The following is a 21,801-nucleotide window of genomic DNA, read 5'->3' as shown; positions in this document are numbered from 1 at the left end:
GTGCTTCTCCTGGTCTCCCATGCGGGTGCAGGGCCCAAGCACCTGGGCCATCCTCCACTGCACTCCCTGGCCACAGCAGAGAGCTGGCCTGGAAGAGCAGCAACCAGGATAGAATCTGGTGCCCCGACCGGGACTAGAACCCGGGGTGCCGGCACTGCAGGTGGAGGATTAGCCTAGTGAGCCTTGGCGCTGGCTGATGAGAGTGAATTTGTACAGCTTTTCAGGAGGGCAGGTTGAAGGGTGAAAAAAGTGAACTATCATCCAGTTCTGGGGACGAATTCATAGAAATCATAGGAGATGCTGCTAATGATTGGGAGAACTTCCCTTTTAGTTTTAAATGTTTAAGTTTGCAACAATCTTTGTCATCATTGAGATGGAAAATACAACATTACTGTATAAAAGAATACATAACTACTAAAATAAGTTTATATATTTATGTTGGCCACATAAATATTGTCCCTAGACACTCAAGTAAAAAGCAGATTTTAAAACAGAATCTAGGGCCGGCACCGCAGCTCAATAGGCTAATCCTCTGCCTTGCGGCGCCAGCACACCGGGTTCTAGTCCCGGTCGGGGCGCCGGATTCTGTCCCGGTTGCCCCTCTTCCAGGCCAGCTCTCTGCTGTGGCCCAGGAGTGCAGTGGAGAATGGCCCAAGTGCTTGGGTCCTGCACCGCATGGGAGACCAGGAGAAGCACCTGGCTCCTGGCTTCGGATCAGCACGATGCGCCGGCTCCTTTTGCACCGGCCATTGGAGGGTGAACCAACGGCAAAGGAAGACCTTTCTCTCTGTCTCTCTCTCACTGTCCACTCTGCCTGTTAAAAACACACACACACACACACACACACACCAAAAAAAAAACAGAATATACCAAATACAATTTTTGAAGGAGGGGGGAAAAATACAAAGTATCTGTATCCAGGGCCAGAAAGGGCCGTTAGACCCCGGGCAGGTAAAGCTGGTAAGAGGATATCTCTGGGGAGTGGGACGTGTTGTGTTTTTAGGTTCTTTTGCTTGTCAAGATTCTGACTTCTTTTGGGAAAAGAATGGGGCTAACAGGGCTAGAGGAGAAGGGGGCGTGTCACGCACGACCCACTTGGGGAGCGGGAAGAGGAGGAGCACAGGGGGTAAGCAAGTTCTAGGACAGGAGCTGGCCTGCACTGTTCTTGGGGCTTTCCTTGGGGGCCGGCAGAGAGGCTGGTGAGCTTCCGGGAGAATCAGCTGACCTCACATTCCTCAAAAATGCGCAGCCCCCAGACTTGCTTTCCTTCCAACCCAGTTAGTTGACAGAGTCATCCCCTGAAGCCCTGTGTGTAACGCCCAAGGTGTGCCACGCGCAAGAAGCATCTGCCGCGGTTTCAAGCTGCCGGCAAGGAGCGTGCGCAGCACACCAGCGTCCTGACGCCGCCTCCCGCAGGTGCACAGCTCAGAGCCTGGGCACCGTCCTAGGGAGGAGCGCTCTGTGTCCAGCTGAGCCCAGGGGCAGTGAGGGATGCGGTTAGGTCCCACCACCGCTCATGTGCCAGTGCCCTGGGCCACTGCCACGGGAAAGTTACAGGTCTTCAACTCTTGTTTCCCGTTTTAAAAAATATTATTCACTTGAAAATGAGTTGCAGCAAAAGAGGGAGAGACACAGAGATAGAGAGAGATCTTCCATCCACTGGTTTACTCCCCAGATGGCTGCAATGGCCAGAATGGAGCCAGATGGAAGCCAGGAGCTTCTCCAAGGTCTCCCAAGTGGGTGCAGGGGTCTAAACACTTGCTACTTTCCCAGGCACATTAGCAGGTAGCTGGATGGGAAGTGGAACAGCCTGGACTTGAACTTGTATCCCATATCCTTGCGGGCAGCGGCTTAAGGAGCTACACCACAGCACCAGCCCCTTGACTCCCCCCACCCCCACCCCCACCCCAAGAATCCTGAATGTGTGTTTTCCTTGTTGCTTGCCCTGGCCTGTTGGAGGGAAGGGGGCAGAGTGTGTAATTGCAAGCCTCTCTGTTGCAGCCTGGGCTGCTCATGGGTGCCCTTTAGCCAGGTAATCTCCCGCAGCCCAGGGAGCACAGCCATCACTCAGAAGCCACCCAGCCAGCAGGAGAGTGGGCAGGCAGCAGAGGCACACCTGCCTTCTACACTCTGTCCTGACCTCATCTGGACACAGACTCATGCCCTGAAGGAACAGGAGCGGAAGACAGGGTCTCCCTGAGAGGACTGAGTATTTTTACCAAGACGTAGTACTGATCTTAAAAAGCAAAGAACAAAAAATGGACAAAGTAGTTCTCGGCAAGCTGTCACTGTGCTGTAGTAACACCTAAGGGACACCAGAGGAAATTTGGAGGACTTTCAGCTTTTTAAAGAAGCATCAGAATAGAAATTCCAAGGCCACACATGCCCCAAATCAGAGCCGCCTTACTCTTACAGCTCTGCTGAGAGGGACTGTGGAAGCCAACTGTGTACCTGGGCTTGTGGGAGGGAGCTCCATTCATGGTAAAACTCCCCTTGAGTTCTGTGATGCTTTAAAAGGGGTCGTCAAAAATAAATCTCAAAAGCAGCAAACTTTAAAACAATTAGGGCACTTCAAAAAAGTTCATGGAAAATGGAATTAAACAATGATTATTTGGGTGTCAAAAAAATTTTAAATCCAGGACCAGCGCTGTGGCTCAGGGGGTTAACACCCTGGCCTGAAGTGCAGGCATCCCATATGGGTGCTGGTTCTAGACCCAGCTGCTCCTCTTCCAGTCCTGGGATAGCAATAGAGGATGGCCCAAGTCCTTGGGCCCCTGCACCCATGTGGGAGACCCGGAAGAAGCTCCTGGCTCCCGGCTTCTGATCGGCGCAGTTCTGGCTGTTGCGGCCAACTGGGGAGTGAACCATGGGATGGAAGACCTCTCTCTCGCTCGCTCTCTGCCTCTCCTCTCTGTGTACTCTTTCAAATAAATAAATAAATCTTTCAAAAAAATTTTTTTGACTCCATATTTTTTTAAAGGTTTATTTATTTGAAAGTCAAGTTACACAGAGAGAGAGGAGAGGCAGAGAGAGAGAGAGAGAGAGAGAGGTCTTCCATCCCCTGGTTCACTCTCCAATTGGCCTAAACGGTCGGAGCTGCACCGATCCAAAGCCAGGAGCCAGGAGCTTCTTCCGGGTCTCCCACGTGGGTGCAGGGGCCCAAGGACTTGGGCCATCTTCTACTGCTTTCCCAGGCCATAGCAGAGAGCTGGATTGGAAGTGGAGCAGCAGGGTTTCAAACCGGCGTCCATATGGGTTACTGGCGCTTCAGGCCAGGGCGTTAACCCGCTGTGCCACAGTGCCGGACCCTGTATTTTTTCATAATGTGCATTTCCATGAACTTTTTGAATACCCAATGTACTATGATTTCTGAAATTTTTTGCATCAAAATAAACTAGCTTTTAATTCTATATTCTATAAGTTTTGTGTCTATTTGGGGGACTTTGGTGTTTACTTTGCTTGACATTTGTTAAAGTCATGGTAACTGGGGCCAGACACACACACACGCACACACACACACACACGTTCAATTAAAAGGAGATCACTGGGTCAGGCAGGACACCTGCAGCCCACATCAGGGGGTATCTGGGTTCAACATCCGACTCTGGCTCCAGCTCCTTGCTCATGCAGACCCAGGGAGGCAGCAGTGGTAGCTCAGTGTTTGGGTCCCTGCCATCCACGTGGGTGGCCTGGGTTGCATTCCTGGCTGCTGGCTTTGCCCTGGCTGAGCCCTGGCTGTTGCAGGCATTTGGGGAGTAAACCAGCAGACAGGAACTCACCCTGTCTCTTCTGTCTGTGTCAAATAATTTTTTTTTGACAGGCAGAGTGGACAGTGGGAGAGACAGAGAGAAAGGTCTTCCTTTGCCATTGGTTCACCCTCCAATGGCCGCCACGGCCAGCGCGCTGCAGCCGGTGCACCGCGCTGATCCGAAGGCAGGAGCTTCTCCTGGTCTCCCATGAGGTGCAGGGCCCAAGCACTTGGGCCATCCTCCACTGCACTCCCTGGCCACAGCAGAGAGCTGGCCTGGAAGAGGGGCAACCGGGACAGAATCCGGTGCACTGACCGGGACTAGAACCTGGTGTGCCAGCACCGCAGGTGGAGGATTAGCCTATTAAGCCACAGTGCTGGCAAAATAATTATTTTTAAAGGTGTTTTTAAAGTTCTAGTTTGCACTTAAAGAAACAGTTACAAGATAAAAATATTAAAAGGAGGCAAAGTCAACATATTCAATATTACATGATCATCTACCCAAAAGAAACCCAGGAGAATCAAAGAACTATTAAGATGAACAAAACCTATTAAAACATAAATATGAAAAAAAATCACTTATATACTAGTCATAGCCAACTGAAATAAATAGGAAAAATGTCCCATCCACTAGGACTTAGCTCCATGAGATCATGGGCTCCATCTCCTTCTGGGCTGCTGCCTCAGCATCAGCAGTGCTGCCAGCACACAACAGGTGCTCAGTGAACAGAATGAGTACCCGAACAATTTCACAGTAAGAGGGGGTGGTTTCTTTTTTTTAAAAAGATTTATTTGAATTTCAGAGTTTCAGAGTTTCAGAGAGAGAGAGAGAAAGAAAAAGAGGGAATCTTCCATCTGCTGGTTCAATTCCCAAGTGGCCACATCAGCCAGGGCTAAGCCAGGAGCTTCATTTGGATCTCCCATGGGGATAGCAGGGGGCCAAATGCTGGGCCATTTTCTGCTGTTTTTTCCCAGGCCATTAGCAGGGAGCAAGATTGGAAGTGGTGCAGTCAGGATAAAAACCGGTACCCTAAAGGGATGCCAGCGTCAGAGGTGGCGGCTTTACCAGCTGTGCCACAGGGCTGGCCCCAGGATGGGTGCTTGATGCAGCACGCTGGTCGTGGTTTGGGATGTTGGGGCTTCTCCACTTCCAATCTAGCTTCCTGCTGATGCACGGTTCAAGTACTGGGGCCCCTATCACCCATGTGGAGACCAAAATTGAGTTCTGGGCTCCTGGCTTTGGTCTGGCCCAGTCCCAGCCATTGCAAGCATTTGGGGAGTGAACCAGTAGATGAAGATTGCTTTCTGTCTCTCTGCCTTACAAATTGAAAATGAAAATAAAAATAAATTTTTAAAAATTCATAGTAAAGGAAAAAATACAAAATAATGGAACCAAACAAACTGTACAAATGGATCCAAGTGCTTTTGAGAATTTAGCATATAATAAAAATGAAATTTCAAACCATGGTGAAAAGATGGATTATCCCATAAATGGTAAGTAGAACTATTCACTGCTTGCTTTCAAGAACATGAAATATTAGTTGTGCCTCATACCACACCCTAACTAAATTATAGATAGGATTTTCAACACAACCTGTGAGACCACTGAAGAAAGAAGGAAAAAAGTAAGAAAACAGACAAAGGAGGACTTGCTAAGTATACAAGCAAAGCAGAAAACTTAAGGGGAAAGGCAGTTTCTGCTACATAAAAATAAAAACCTTAGGAATATCAAAAGACCACAAAGAAAAGAAATGGGAGGAAATACTTATAATCTATGACTGACAAAGGATTAAAATTTTTACATAAAATGTTAGTATAAACTCCTAAGAAAAGAATGATCAAACACTAATAAAACAAAAAACAGGCTAAGATACAAATAACAAAATGACAGTCATCAAATGCACTCACTCTCAAAAATACTAATATGAAAACTGAGTTGAGATCCTTTTCTCTGATCTACTTGGCAAACAGCAAGTGTAACTTATAGTAATATGGAAGACTCAAGAAAATGGGCACTTGTAAACTGCTGATGGGAGAAAGGACCAATTCCTATGTATTCATCCTAAATATACATAAATGTTTGACACATTTTTTATTAAGAATGTCTTCTGTATCATTTATCTTGACTTTAGGCATTACACATTTAATATATGTTTCTTGCAAAACAAAAAATTAACCAAACCCAGGTGTGTGTGTGTGTGTGTGTGTGTATGTATATACTTTGTGTGTACACACAAACACACACACTTATACATATAAGCCTGGATCTGTTCTTTCAAGCTTTTAAGAAGACCCTCACTCTTTTAAACAGCTACATAGTAAATCATTTCATTAACAGTGTAACTGGCAACTTGCTGCTCTGGCAAACTGTTCAGCCACAACATCTTTTACACTTTGCACATTTCAACAAGTGTTTATATAGACTATACTACACAGTAAAACTGATGACTCAGAAGTTATATGCATTTAAAACTGAGAGCTGTTGCCTCATTGACTTCTAAAAAATATTGATTTAATTTCTCAAAACAATGAATGGATTATCTGTAACAGTGAAAAACCTACATGGCCAAAGTGCTTCCAAATTAGTTGTGGTACATACAACCAAGCAAAGTATTCCCTTGATTGTTATAAGTGAATACTGAATTTCATAAAAAATGTTTGTTGTGAAAGACTGTTTTGACACAACAGCAGTGAGTCCAGTGGAATACATGCAAGCTTTTAAAGACTATCTACCTGTACATTCATCCATCAGGTTCAACAAAAGGTTAATCGTCATAATCTTTCAGTAGCAAGTTACAGGTCATTACAACTCTTATATTCTCCTTAATTTTCTACGTATTCTATAGAAAAATGTTTTTGCCATCATAAAGCATTAAACTGAGTTAGGTGCTGTGGTGCTTTGTGTGATACCTGTACCACATATGGGAGCACTCGTTTATGTCCTGGCTCTTCTGTTCTGGTCTAGCTTCCTGCAAATGTGGCCTGGGGAGGCAGTAGATGATGGCTCAAATGCTTAAGCCCCTGCCCCCAACATGGGAGACCCAGACTGAGTATTCTGGGCTCTTGGCTTTGGACCAACCCAGCCCTGGCCAATGTTGGCATTTGATGAGTGAACCAACGGATGGAACGCCAGTCAGTTTTTCTTTCTCTGCCTTTCAAGTAGATAAAGATAAATAAAAACTAAAGATAAATCATAATCTACTTTTAAGATAACAATAAGGGGCCGGCACTGTGACACAGCAGGTTAACGCCCTGGGCTGAAGCGCCAGTATCCCATATGGATGCCGGTTCAAGACCCTGCTGCTTCACTTTCAATCCAGCTCTCTCTACGGCATGGGAAAGCAGTAGAAGATGGCCCAAGCGCTTGGGCCCCTGCACCCACATAGGAGACCCGGAGGAAGTTCCTGGCTCTTGGCTTCAGATCGGCGCAGCTCTGGCTGTTGCAGCCAATTGGGGAGTAAACCAGTGGATGGAAGACTCCCTCTCTCTCTCCCTTCCCCACTCTTCCCCCCTCTCTCGGATGGAAGACTCTCTCTCTCTGCCTCTCAAATAAATAAATAAATATTAAAAAAAACTAAAATGACATTCTACAGACTAGTTGCATTGGTAATGACCATAATAAAGAGTTTTCCAGGATTCATGTTAACACAGCCAAATGCTTTGTGTTTGCCAGCATAGCCTGTCCTTGGAGGAACCCTGCACTGGACAACCCAGGAGGTCATTAAATCCTTAAGGTCCCTTCTGAGATTTCGCCCGTGCTTAGAAGTGCCAAAGGCAGAGACAAAAATGAAGGAATCCCCAACCCAGCAGAGAAGAGAGGCAAGACCCAGCCATGGCTACTCCTCAGCAGAACACGCAGGGGCCACGGCTCTGCTACTTGGGTTCTCAGCCAGAAACGTTAACACCTTTGAAGAGTAAAACCCAAAAGGAGAAGCAATAGAAGGCCGGTTGTTACACAAAGGAATTCTGTGTCCCAGCCCTTCCTGGGACAACTCCAGCCACCTACAAGCACTTGCTGAGTGCCACCCGGAGATGAGGGAAGCATGAAGCCTCTCAGGTAAGGCCAATGAGAACTTCTGACTTAGGGCAAACAGGGCCCCAGCAAAATGCATCAAATGCCATTTCAATCAACTCTTTTCTAAGTCCAATTAACAACTTACTTTCTTTCTCTTCTTTCTTTCCATTTGATTTATTTATTTGAAAGACAGTTACTCCAGTTGCCCCTCTTCCAGGCCAGCTCTCTGCTGTGGCCAGGGAGTGCAGTGGAGGATGGCCCAAGTGCTTGGGCCCTGCACCCCATGGGAGACCAGGAGAAGTACCTGGCTCCTGCCATCGGATCAGCGCGGTGCGCCGGCCGCAGCACGCCAGCCATGGCGGCCATTGGAGGGTGAACCAATGGCAAAGGAAGACCTTTTTCTCTGTCTCTCTCTCTCTCACTGTCCACTCTGCCTGTCAAAAAAAAAAAAAAAAAAAAAAAAAAAAAAAAGACAGTTACAGAGAGAGAAGGAGATTAATATATAGAGAGAGCGCTTCTATTCATTGGCTCACTCCCTAAATAGCTGCAATGGCCACGGTTGGGCCCGGCCAAAGCCAGGAACTTGGCACTCCAACTGGGTCTCCCACGTGGGTGGCAGGGGCCCAAGTACCCAGACCATCATCTGCGGCTTCCCCAGGTGCATGAGCAGGGTACTGGATCACAGCAGAGCAGCCAGGACTTGAACTGGCACGCATATGGGATGCAGACGCTACAGGAGGTAACTTCACCTGTTGTGTCAAATGCTGGCCCCTATTTATTTCTTAAGTTACAGTGAGTACAGAACAATTTATAATTCTTTAAAAGAATTTACTCAGATTTTTTAGATTAGGCTTAAAGGGAAGGGGCCTTGCTCTTAAGAGATGGATCAAGTGGCCTCGATTTGTGGCTTTCTTGATTCTATGAAAGATTTTTATATCTGACATCATATGGCAGGTGTGGGAGGAAGCCAAACAAACCCAAAAGCCCTGGTAAAATGCCCCAATCCTCCTCTATCTAGATACTGCCTTAAACTCCCAGCCCTTTAGCACAGGATGAAGTTCATCCTTAAAAATTGGCAATTAAAATTTTGGAATGGCAGAAAAACCATGGTAAGTCTTTGGCAATCAAAAACAAACAAACAAACAAACAAAACAGGAAAGCGTGAGGTGCTGAGCATTGGAAGGGTAGGTTTAATAACAGGGAGTGCTACATTTTCTGTGAGTAAAGCGTACGAACTCTCACAACAATGAACAGATCTCAGCAAGAGTCCTAACTCCGCCCTGCTCAGCAAGGCAGCCTCAGAAGCGCCTTATGATGGTTCATAAATCCACGGTGGCATTCAAGACATCAGAACATACCTTAGATAAAAATCAGTAGGTAAGCTCGAAGTCACCCTACCCGTGACTGTGGTTCAGTCAGTGTCCCTCCTGCCCCAGCTCCAGCAGAAGCCACACCTGGGGACCTAGGGGACAGGGACACTCTTTCACCGACGGAGCCACCTCCAGCCACCTGTGCTAATCAGCTCTGTGGTGACTCCTGAGAGAAGGGGATTCTACAGATGTTCTGAGTAGGAAACCAAGCACAAGATGCCCAAGGCGGCGTGCACAAGCTGTTCTCAGCTTGGCTGACCCCAGCTCTACTCCCACTGCCAGTCCTGTTAGTGCGGAGCACAGAGAGTGGGGCCTTAATCAGAGACACTGTGAAAAGGTCCTTAGAGACAGGTCTAATGGAAAAGCCATCTACTTTTTGTATGTCACCATAGTAACGGGCACAGGAAACATCATTTACTCCTCTAAGAAAGGTCCCCTGCGCAGGGGACACTGAGTATTCACAGAAAGGTCACTTTATTCTGAGGAAACTGAATTTTGGAAAAGCAAATACAGTGGGGCCAGCCTCAAAGGCTTCCGTATCCACCTTGATGGCCCACATTTCTCCGTGAACACTCTAAGTAGGACTGCCCAACCCGGAAAGCGTGTGCCCCGGGCAAACCTCCGCCGTTGGCTCCCAAGACCTCACTGCCAGGTAATGGAGCAGACGAGGAGCTGTCTGCAGCTCCTGCTGTCCCCCAGTCCTGACTCCCACTGCCTGCCTTGTTCCTATGACATCCTGCTTCAGGGCTATGTCTAGTCCTCACTTACAGGAGCTGACATCAAAACACAACCCTCTTCATCCCCGAACTACAGAACCCAATCTGTATCATAAACTCAGCTCATTTTGTATGCGACCCTTATTGTTCTGATTTATAAGTAGTTGCATAGTCACCATCGTGTTTGAGTCTCAGAACGCCCCGGGAGGGCAGGTGGGTATGGTCTTATCCCCTCTTCAGGGACTGGCTCCACAGACAACTGACCACTGAGATACCAATGTTTTGCGTCAAAAATTAAAGAATTCATGGCATCTAAAAGCACCACTGCACTTGCTGGACTTTGACATCTGCCCAGTGATATTCACCAGGAATCCCCTAAAGATGGTTTTAGCGTGGGCGGTATTTTTCTGGTTTAGGGAGGGTTAGGAGTAGGGAGATCAGTTTAAAATGGACCAACTCTCAGGTACAGAACTCCCATAACCTGTCACGATGTCTGGAATTCTAGGGGGTGTAAAGGAACAACGACGACGATGATGATGCCAAAACTTAGCTCTTACTATGTGCCAGGCACACTCATCAGATGTTAGATATTTTCAACAACACTATTCATACCCCCATTTCGCAAGTGAGAAAAGGCACAGAAAAGCTAGGTCACTGGTGCGACATCATGCACGCTCCCTGGACACACAGGAGGACGTGCATTTGGATGGGCCAGGCCCCTGTGAGGTCTGCTTGCCAGCCACGGAAACCAGGCCTGAGGTGGCAGCCGCCGCCGCCACCACCACAGGAGCCAGGATTGCATTTCCCATGTTGCCATGCGGGCAACAGGGCCCACAAGCTCCACACACAACAAGAACCAAGGCTCGGGTCCCAGGTCCTCAAGTATCAGGTCAGCTTTCCAGCAGCCAGGCCCTCCTCAGCAGATCCCGGGAAGGTCTTCCAGATCCCGTTGGCGAGGACAGAATGGCTGATTTGCTTGCAACTGCCTTCAACTAATTGAAGAAAAATTAGAGAGGAAAGCAGTTCAGGAGGAAACGTGCAAATTAAAGTAGCATGTGGGAGGCGGGAGCTCCAGTAAAGGCACAGAACTAACGGCTCTGGTTTCTCCTTTAATAAAAAGGTGTCCTCAGTGGTGTGCATGACTCCTGCCTTTGCCCCCTCTCTACTTGTTTCAGCTGATCTGCTGAAATTCTGCGAGCCGGTCTTTAATACCGATCAACCTTTTTAAGTTGATGCATCTTTTTCTTAAAGGCGGAAACAAAAGTCAAGTTGAAGAGAACCTTCTCCAGCAGAAGAGAAAAATTATATGATGCGAGATCGGTGAGCAATCTAGGGTGGGGGGAGGGTAACTTGCAGAGACTTCCTCAAATGTGCTGACCAGCAAGGTTTCCTGCCTCTAATTTCCACTGAATAACCACCTTGCGATTCTCGGAGTTCAACAGAAAACCCAGCTGAACAAGGATTCTAGGGCATCCACGCCTTTCGGCAAAGCCCCAGACCTGGGGGAGGAGAGGAGACTGTCCTAGCCACGGGCAGGTGCTTCTGCGTATTCACATTTCTTCCACTTCTTTCATGGCCCGGGTCCCACTGCTCACCAACCCCGGCTCTGGTGCGGCACTGCCCCCCACCCCGGAATGGGGGGAGGGGGAGGAATACTAAGACCACCATGAAAACGAATACTGAATAAAGGCAAAGCCCCTGAACCGCATTAACAAATCGTAGGAGTACTATTATTCCCCCAAAGCCGTGCAATCATACCCAGAAGGCTTCCACTGCATCCGTAATGTTGTACTGCTTTCACAATTCTGAAATCCATACAACTGTCCACACGCACACAGAGGCGCACTCAAGATAGTTCTCAGGAAAAGAAAACCACCGAGCCGCCCATCATCCTGTCACCTGTTGGTGCGTTTCAGGCAAGGCGGCCGCCAGGAGCGCCCGGCTCCGAGACCTCCGTGCTAGCGAGTGCCTCCTGCCTCAAGGACAGGACCGCCGGCGCGTCCCCGAGTCTCTGCAAGCCCACACGGCGCTGGGTGAGGCCAGGTCTCTGGGCATCTGGGCGCGACGTTTCCGCAGCTTTCCTCGGACTCCGCTGACCTCGCGGCGAGCACCTTACTTTTACAGGGTTAAACTCAGGGGCCACTGGCCGAAAATTCACTTCACGGAAGGCCGCAGCAACAGCCGGGACGCCTGGGCTACTGATCGGCTGTCCCAACAGCGCAGAGACCCGGCGCCGGCCCCGCGCCCCCTTGACGCAGAGCCCCGAGAGCTTCGCGGTGGAAAGACTCACGCACCCCGCGGACCCGAACCCGGCGTGCGGGGCGTGACGTCCCCTCCCCCACCCTTCGTTTCCAAGAACAAACTCAAAGGCAGCGCTCCGTCTAGGGTTTCACGCCTGGCCTCGGCTGACACCGAAACCACTTCTCCCGGGGAAGTTAATTAAAAGAACAATTAATCCGCACAAAAATCCAACACCTACCCTGAAGCCCAAGAGCTCCTAAAGTGGGAGGACTGAGGGCGCCTCTGCCGATCGTGAACATTTGCAAGCCTAGGGTTAGGGGCTCGGCGGGCCTAGGGGCTCCGGGAAGAAGGACCCGGCGGCCAAAGGGGCGCACGCTCGGCACCCGCCCGGCTCGCCACAGCCCGGCTAGCAGGCGGCCAGGTAAGCAGGCAGGTGTGGGCGTGTGTGAGAACAGACTCAGCCGCGGCGGATTAAAGTTCAAACCCGGCCACAGGGCGCTCCCCTTCCCCGGCGCTCTCACGCACCGCCCAGACGGCCACTTCCCGGGGAAAGCCTGGGCGCTCCACAGCCCCCCACTCCGAAATATAGGGAGGACTCCCCTTGCCTCCCAGGCTCGAAGCCATCAAAAGCACCGGCCTCCCTCCACGCGGCGAGGCGGGCGCAGGACTCCCCCACTCCGCCCCAGAAAGCAGAAACCGGGGGCCGGGGGGCGCAGGGCGCGCAGCAGGCGGCGTACGTACCGAGCGCGAACAGGGCGAGCTGTCCAGCCGAGGTGACCATTTTACGGGCGGGCGGACGGGCAGCAGGCGCTCCAGCCTCCTGCCCTCCCTGCGGTGCCCGAGTGGCGGAGCGGCGCCGCGGTGCGGGGGAAAAAGGCTCTGGCGAGGCAGGGCCGGCCCCCGGCGCGGGCGGGCGGAGCGAGGACCCAGCGCCTCTCGCTGGCTCGCACCCCGCAGCGCGGCCGGCCGGGCGGAAATAGGAAGGCGGTTACCGCCACCTCTCTGCCACTGGGCGACCGGGGCACGGCTGACCACCCTCCCGCCCCAATGGGGGGTGCCCCCCTGAGGGCACAGGGGGTGGGGGTTTGGGTTGGGGGCGGGGACGCTGCGCACTCGGAGCAGGGCGGGGCGGCCCGGGTGTCCCTGAGCCCCGCGGCGCGGGCCGGGCACCCGCACCCAGGAAAAGGCAGGAAGCGCCTGACTTGAGACACCACCCCCAGACTGCCCTTGCGATGCGGCCGCGCGCCCCTGCGTGCGGGGTCGCCGCCCGCCGAGAAGCCGGAGCGTCCCGGGGCGCAGTGCGGCTTCTCGGCTCTAGGCGGCGGGGCGGAGCCACCTGGGCGCCGGTCACCTGCGCTCAGGGCTGTTCTATGGGGCCTCTCCAGGACTGGAGACTGGGGACGCGGCCAGGAAAAGGACTTGTTCACCAGCCACCTGCTGAGTTGGTCTAAGGAGAGTGACACCCCTCCATCCAGCCCCCCCCCCCCCCCGCCTCGAATAAAGCAAAGCATTTGTGGAGCCAGTTTTCCCACCTGCGCACCCATTCCCACCAATCTGGGACACCTGTCGCACGGGCAAGCCTCCCTCTGTCCCCAGGTGGGTGCATGGTTAATATCAGTGAGTCTTCGTCCTTCTGGCCTGGCGCTGATAAGTCGCTGAGACGAAGAGCCAAGTAGCAAGCCACTGAACTGTGTCCCAAGAGAGGGCTGTATGAGCCACAGTTAATTGGGTGACCCTTTCAGGGTTTGTGGCTTTAAGCTGGCCGTGGAGCTGGCATTGCGGAGGTGGGAAGACATAAGAATGATACTCTGGGCAGAGAATGGACGATCCCTATGTGGAGGGTGAGGTGGGATGGGCATATAGAGGACAGCAGGCCCTGAGAGTCAGTGACCACCACATTCTCCAGTAGGCCCCTTTCTGCCTGGATGCTGCCGGTGGACCCCCTCCCCTTGCAAGGGGAAGGTGCTGTAGCTGGGGAATCTCTTGTTGTTTGCTTGGCGGCAGCCTCAGACTCTGAAAGTCAGTGCAGGGGCCAGTGCTGTGGTGAAGTGGTTAAAGCCACCGCCTGCGTCTTTCCCATACGGGGCTGCTTCGAGTCCTGGCTGCTTCACTTCAGATCCAGCTCCCTGCTGATGTGCCTTGGAAAGCAGCAGAAGATGGCCCAAGTGCTTGGGTCCCTGCACTCATGTAAGAGACCTGGAAGAAGTTCCTGGCTTTGGCCTGGCCTTGACCCAGCCGTTGTGACCACCTGGGTATGAACCAGTGGCTGGAAGATTCACTTTCTCCCTCTCTCTCTCTCTCTCTTTTCCCCCTCCCAATCCCTGCCCCCCCCATCTCTTTGTAACTTCGACTTTCGAATAAATAAATAATTAAAAAAAAAAGTCAGCACATTTTACAGGAGAGAAGGGGCCTGGTTTCCAAAAAGCAAGCACTAGGCCATTGGTCTCAGCTGTACACAGAAAGCATCAGCCTAAGAAAGGGTTTTTGAAAAGGGTGCCAATCACTCCCTGCAGTACCCTGGTCGGAGGATACTTTGTTGTTATTTCAGCCTTAATGATCAGCAAGGAGGATTTCATGGTGAATTCCGAGTACAGGAACTTACCTGTAAACTATTTTGTCCACTCAAAGCAGGTGCAGGACACACATACTTTCTTTACTGCTCCCTCCAGCATCTGGGTCACCCCCTTCTGCTTGGTCTTGACCGGTTCTGGTGGCTTTGCTGTGTCCTCCTTGGGCTAGCCTGCTGCCTTGGCTATGAGAGGGAAGAAATCCGGACTTCTCCTCCCAGCCTCCCCCGCCCCCATGCTGCTGTCCAGGACTGGAGAATGGGCCTGTCCCCTTGCTTCCCCCTGAAGCTCAGGGTTGGCTGTCCAGAGTGAGGTCCAGCAGTCTCTACTTCCCTGTCCCCTGCCCCCACACAAAGTTAAGTGTGGGGAAAAGTAGCAGCAGAATCCAGTCAGTGGGCTTTTGTCCTTTGCAAGATTAGAAAGTCTTTTTAATCAAAAGAGAATTTGCTGTCTTGCAAACTAAAGAGCACCCAAATCAAAGCACATTTTAACACTTGAAAATCATTCATTGCTCCCCCTAAGATTTTCAAGAGTCCATCTGTATCACTTTGTGTATAACCTTTCAATTTTTTTCAAGTCAAATAACCATGGATTTTTTTAAACTTAGACATTTTTTTATAAAGTGAATGGAAACAATTTTTGAGCACTTTTCTCATAGCACTAGAGGAAACGTAATGTCCTAAGTTGTAATCTCATTTAATCCTCATGACTCAGTGAGATAGACCCTGTGTCCCCCTCTTCTAGGAAGACAATTGGGATCCAAGAGTTCAGTAACTTACGTAGAGTTGCATAGCCAACAAATGGCAGAGCTCTTATTTTAAAAGCAAAGCGAGGTACTTCCAAGGCTCATGTGTTGCTTTCTATACTACACTGCTGCATTTCCATGTTTTTAATAAGGATAACACTTGTTGGGTTGGTAGGAGGACAAAATGCAAGAATTTAGGGCCGGCGCTGTGGCATAGAAGGTAAAGCCTCTGCCTGTGACATGGTGTCCCATGTGGACACTGGTTCAAGTTCCAGCTTCTCCACTTCTGATCCTGCTTTCTGCTATGGCCTGGGGAAGCAGCAAAAGATGGCCCAAGGGCTTGGGCTCCTGCACCCATGTGGGAGACTAGGAGGAAGTCCCTAGCTCCTGGCTTCAGATCAGCTCATCTTCGGCCATTGTAGCCATTTGGGGAGTGAACCAGCAGATGGAAGATCTCTCTCTGTTTCTGTCTCTACTTCTCTCTAACTCTGCCTTTCAAATAAATAATAAATCTTTTAAAAATGCAAGAATTTACTTGCATTCTTGTTACAATATTTGATATCAACAAAGCCAGCTATTATTGAGTGAAAATCCCCCTCAGTGGACCCATCTTTCCCTTCTCAGTTACCTACCATTCTCCTTATTATTTTCCAAATCCGTTCCCTTTCTGGGCACATGCTTAACACCCTCCTCCTCACACGCAGGCACATCCTTTCCTATGGGAAATAATTCAAAGGTAACTCAGGAGCTAAAAATCCATTTCTCAGCTTCTGATGTGAGAGAAATAAGAAAAAAAACATTACAGAAAGCAGCTTTTCCTAGAGGTGTGACTTATGGGGGATAGCACAGAACACATTGCTCTCTGAGCCAAATGAAATTCCAGTGTAGACCCTGGAAGCTTTGGGGAGGCTCAGATGTGTTCCTTCACCTACACACACTGCACCTGTCTCGAATGGCCACAGAAGCTCCTGTTTTTCTGTGCACAAGGAGCCTGATGGCTATGTGACCTCCTCTAGGAATCTGCCCACCTGCCTTTACACACACAGGCTGCAGCTGACCTTGAGCTCAGCATAATCCCTGCTGGGACAGGCCCATCCCAGACTGTCCTCTCTGTGCAAACGAGAGCACTGTGTGATGTTCCAGCACAACCCCACTGTCAGTTTTCCCTCTCCTTTCTTACATGTGCTCATTGCAAGGGTCTGCTTAAAGAGGCCCCTTCTTCACTGGGATCAGCCTCCCCCACCTTCCTGATTCATTTCTGGAGGTGATTGTGAGACCACGGGCCCTGAATGATCTGGCCCAGCTGAGCTCGCTGTGTAGCTAGGCAATTACCCGAGCTACTAGTGAATAATCAGCCCAGCCGCTCTGAGGGAGGAAGCAGAGCCATGGGCCACAGCATGGAAGGAATTTCAATACCTGCAGACAAGCCTCAGAGAGCAACGGGCTTCCGGGGTGGCAGCAGCCACAGGGAGGGGGTGGGGGCCCCGACACAGGAGGAAGGCAAAGGTCAGGTGCCATCTTTGTGCAGAGAGAAAGAAAGTTTTATTAAGACTCTGGCGAATTGTGCTTAAGCAGAGTGAGTAGATTTTAACGTGTGGGGGGATTTAGAAAAAGACATCTAATCCACAATAGGGGGTTGTTCATGTTCCATCCCACTCTGGGGCCTCAGCTATGGGGGTACTCCTTATCTCTAGCTGGCCAGAAAAGCGGGAAACTTTATGCTGGGCTTCTTTGTACACAGTCTTCACCTCCAGCGTGTGGGTTGGGTAGGAAGCAATAGTAGCAGCTGCTTTGTCCTCAGCCACGGGTGCTGTGCAGCTGCTGCGACCTGCCTCGCACCTGCAGCCCCGTGCTCTCGGGTCTACCTGGGGAAAGCACAGTGAAGCTGGGTGTGAACTTGCATCCTCTTTTTGCCCAGAGAAGGTTACAGAATGACAGTATGGTGCTAACGCCAGGCATGAAGTCCGGAGGTTAGTGGTTCCACAGGTGGCCCAACCAGCTCTGTGTCCCATCAAGGCACTCAGAGTCTCTAGGATGTAGGGTCACTGAATGGCTGCTGCAAGGAAGCACTCATTTTCTGATACAGCTCAGGCCCTTCCTAGAGGTCCAGGCTGCAAGACCCAGAAGATTGAGCTGCAAGACCCAGAAGATTGAGCGCAGCCGATGTCTGGGAGGCAGCAGGACTCCACGTTCAAGTAGGCTTCACTCGCTGTCACTGTCAGCCAGCAGCCTCCACCACACCGCCACCACACCACCACACCCTGCTGGTGTCTGGGTCGATGGTCCCCATGCTTGCCAGGAGTGCCTGTGGGAAAGTCCCAGTTCAAGTGCAGGGGAGCCTGGCGACAACGAATGATGTTGATGGAAAAAAGACTGAGGATCAACAGAAGCCAAAAGCGATGGAAAAAGACAATGTAAAGAGCAAGGAAGGAAAGCAATCAGAGAGCTAGAGAACTGCGGGCATGGTGGGGGGGTGGGGTTTCATCATTTATTTTGCAGTGCTGGGTCTGCCTGAAGAAACTTCCCCCCAGCTCAGAGGAAAAGGGGAGCAAGTGAGGCACGAGATACAAGGCAGAAAAAAACGAGCTAGGATATCCACAATGTTTTTGATGGGGAGCTCAGAGAGAGCACAGAACTGATAGGGAGGCTGGTCTGTCTCCCATGATGAGAGGAGGGGTCTTGTCTAAAAAGACTGTGTGGAGTGCAAGGACAGGCTTCATCCTGCGACAGGCAGCCAAGTCCTCACACTGAACCTCCCTTCCACACTCCCAGAAAAATAATGGTAAGGGGAAATCTGTCATCGTTCAGAACTGAAAAGGGTTCCACCCACCTATCTGTCATTTTGAGGAATTTCTGTAAGACCCTATGTGAGAAGGGTTTGACAGCCTTCAATTCACCCTGTAGAGGAGAAAAGACTCCTTGGAGAGCGAGCACCACCAGAACCCGGTGAGGCCTGTGAGTTAGCTGTGACAAGGGCTGCAGGAAAAAACAAGCAATAGGAAAGTCACGTGGGGCATATCTCGTCATACATGCTGTATGTCATCCATGGTGTAAGTCAGCAAGAACCTGCCCATGTTCCCATTAAACATGAATAGGTTCAACTCTCCCTGTAAATACAAATCTGACTGGAGGCTTTCTAGAAACATTCCTATCAGTGATACAGAAAACAAAAGCAATTGCCAAGTCAATGCAAATTAAAGGAAATCTGGGGAGGTAACACGAAAATCAAAATTTCAGGCCGGCGCCGTGGCTCACTAGGCTAATCCTCTGCCTTGCAGTGCTGGCACACTGGGTTCTAGTCCCGGTCGGGGCGCTGGATTCTGTCCCGGTTGCCCCTCTTCCAGGCCAGCTCTCTGCTGTGGCCAGGGAGTGCAGTGGAGGATGCCCCAAGTGCTTGGGCCCTGCACCCCATGGGAGACCAGGAGAAGCACCTGGCTCCTGCCATCGGATCAGCGCGGTGCGCTGGCCATGTGGCCAATGGAGGGTGAACCAACGGCAAAGGAAGACCTTTCTCTCTGTCTCTCTCTCTCACTGTCCACTCTGCCTGTTAAAAAAATTTTTTTCAGCCAAAGATAGATGAGTACAATCATTTTGGTCAAAACTGTTGGAGATACAAGGAGAAGTGCAAGGACAAGCTACAGTCCCTCTGTGCTGGTGGACGGTGGCATCCACAGCCCTCACACTCCTGTTACCCAGGCCTCTCCCACACTGAACCGGGGTCTGGCCATGTGGTCACTTTATTCCATGGGACACCAGTGAGTGGCACATGCAGACTCTGGCCCGCCCTCTTGGAATGTCTCTGCCATCACAGCAGAAGCCCAGTCTAATCTACAAGAGGACAAGAGGCCACACGGAGCAGTGAGCAGCCCCGGTCCCACCCACCAGCTGAATTTGGCTGTCACAGTGAACTCAGCCAGCCCACAGAATGGTGAGAAGTAATACAACGCCATCGTTTTAAACTGCTAATAGATAATGGGATACATTTTGTGAAATCTGAACTTCTCTCTCTGTGGTGCCTCTGTTAGACCCTCTGAGTGAGGATGCTAACACATCGAGAGGCACACCCCAAAGACTCAGAGTCCAGACCGGCAGATGCAAAAGCAAGAGGATTTATTCGACGTCTGCGCAGACGGGCCTCCTGAACTCAGGAGTCCAGAGAGCGCCCTCAGCACAGAGCCACATGGTTTATATACCCGCAGCGACCAATCCGTGAGCTGATCATGTGAAAGGCATGCGCCTTCTGTCCAATCAGCGAGCTGATCATGTGAAAGGCATGCGTCCTCTATCCAATCAGCGAGTTGATCATGTGAAAGGCATGCGTCCTCTATCCAATCCGTGAGCTGATCATGTGAAAGGCATGCGTCCTCTATCCAATCAGCTACGGGATCACATGGGAGGCATGCACCTCGTCGCCATTTTGTTGTTTACTTCTTCAGCAGTTCCTTTCCCTGTCAGCATCATCTTGTTCACCCTGAGGGGGACGATGTCTCGCTCCTTTCGTTCCCCTGGAGGGAGAGCAGCGTCCCGCTTCCCACACCGTTATCTGAGTATTAGGAGGCATACAAACTGGGTTAGGTCTTAGCACAGCCAGGCGCAAGTGTCTCAGCTAGCTAAGCATAGGGTCCCTTATTTTTATAGCTGCACCTAATTTTAGCTTTGGGGGAAAAAGTTTAGGGCTATAATTTTTAAACTTTAATTTTATTTGGGGCAAAGGTGACTTCTTGTTTTTAATAGCATTAGCTTAAGTCACTCCATCTTGGTTTGATTTTAAGGTTCTTCACCTCAAAAGAATAAAAGTGAAATGAAGTTATAATGAATGTGGATAATTTGTCCAATATTAGTGTATACAAAACAAAAATTTTTACCCTATAAGTATCAATATAGTTCTTTCAGGCACCCTTGGAAGATTTTAAAGAACCTTCTAAGCCGGTGCCGTGGCTCCATAGGCTAATCCTTCACCTGCAGCGCCTGCACCCGGGCTCTAGTCCCGGTCGGGGCGCCAGATTCTGTCCCGGTTGCCCCTCTTCCAGGCCAGCTCTCTGCTGTGGCCCGGGAGTGCAGTGGAGGATGGCCCAGGTGCTTGGGCCCTGCATCCCCATGGGAGACCAGGAGAAGCACCTGGCTCCTGCCTTCGGATCATCGCAGTGTGTCGGCCACAGCGGCCATTGGAGGGTGAACCAACGGCAAAGGAAGACCTTTCTCTCTGTCTCTCTCTCTCACTGTCCACTCTGCCTGTCAAAAACAAACAAACAAAAAACAAAAAAAAACCTTCTAAGATTTTTAATGATTATATGCTAATTTGCAAGTAAAACCTTTCTAAATGCCAAGAAGAAAGTGCATTTTAGGCTATAGTCATTGGTTATAATCCAATTAAATTAGAACTTAATAACAAAAGACAACTTAAACATCCAATCCCTTGGAAATGAAAAATTTTGTCCTAAATTACTCTTGGATAAATATGAAAATCATGCTACAAAATAGTGATGAGCACTTGAGATTCAGCCACAGCTATATGCAAAGAAAAATTTGTAGTCACAGATTTTCTGTTATTATTCAGAAACAGCAAAACTAAATGAAGTAACAATTCAATCGAAATAGAAAAGAGGAATAAAGTTAAGCTAGGGAAGGCAGAAATATAGGGTCACGATTAAAGCGGAAAATAACGAATTATAAAAGCTGAAACTCAGAGTGCAAGAATATCTTAAAACAAAGGCAAGACTAATCATAAAGAACAGAGAAAATTAGAAACTTCCATGGGCAGGTGTCATGGTGCAGCGGGTTAAGCTGCCACTTGGGATACTCACATCTGAGTGCTGGTTTGAGTGCCAGTTCCTGCTAATGTGCCAGCAGATGGTGGCTCAAGTACTTGGATCCTTGCCACCCACGTGAGAGACACATGGAGTTCCTGGCTTTTGGCTTCAGTCTGGCCCACCCTGGCTGTTGTGGGCATTTGAGGAGTGAACCAGTGGATGGAAGGCTGTCTCTGTCTCTGTCTCTCCATTTCTCTTTTTCTATCTGCCTTTTAGATAGATAGAGAGATAGAGAGAGAGAGAGAGAGAGAGAGAGAGCCTTTAAAAATATACAATATTGGGAAAGTAGGATAGAACTTACATGGAATTTTTTTAAATATAAGAAAGTGGTTTCTATAACTCAATTAATTTGAAAATCTTATTAAAGAACAAATTTTTAGGCAAATGGAATGGCCATATTCACTCAAGAAAACCAGAAAATTTGAAAAGACTAACAATCCAAGGAGAAATGGAAAAGTTGCTAAATAGTTATTCCATAGGGGCAGATGTAGTGGTGCAGCAAGTGAAGCCAATGCTTGAGACACATGCACCCCTTATCAGAGTGCCTGGGTTCGAGTCCTGCCTCTGCTTTGGCTGCTGCTTCCTGTTC

General features: G+C 49.8%; 1 protein-coding gene across 11 annotated transcripts in view; it reads right to left on the bottom strand.

The window, feature by feature from the left end:
• TGFA (transforming growth factor alpha) overlaps positions 1-13,559 on the bottom strand; it is a 104,410-nt gene extending 90,851 nt beyond the window's left edge. For 2 of the 11 annotated variants that reach the window (XM_089327588.1, XM_089327589.1), the window contains exon 1: positions 12,329-12,818. In XM_089327588.1, coding sequence (XP_089183714.1) covers positions 12,329-12,389 — 61 coding nt within the window. In that variant the 5' untranslated portion in view covers positions 12,390-12,818. The other 9 variants (XM_089327590.1, XM_089327591.1, XM_089327596.1 and 6 more) reach the window with 9 other exon arrangements.
• Between the last annotated feature and the right edge of the window lie 8,242 nt (positions 13,560-21,801).

The sequence above is a fragment of the Oryctolagus cuniculus genome, chromosome 2 (assembly GCF_051225735.1).
Source record: "Oryctolagus cuniculus isolate XC-2025 breed Fujian yellow rabbit chromosome 2, ASM5122573v1, whole genome shotgun sequence".
Taxonomy (NCBI): domain Eukaryota; kingdom Metazoa; phylum Chordata; class Mammalia; order Lagomorpha; family Leporidae; genus Oryctolagus; species Oryctolagus cuniculus.
Note: the sequence above shows the minus strand (reverse complement) of the source record. Positions and strands in the feature narration are given on the sequence as shown.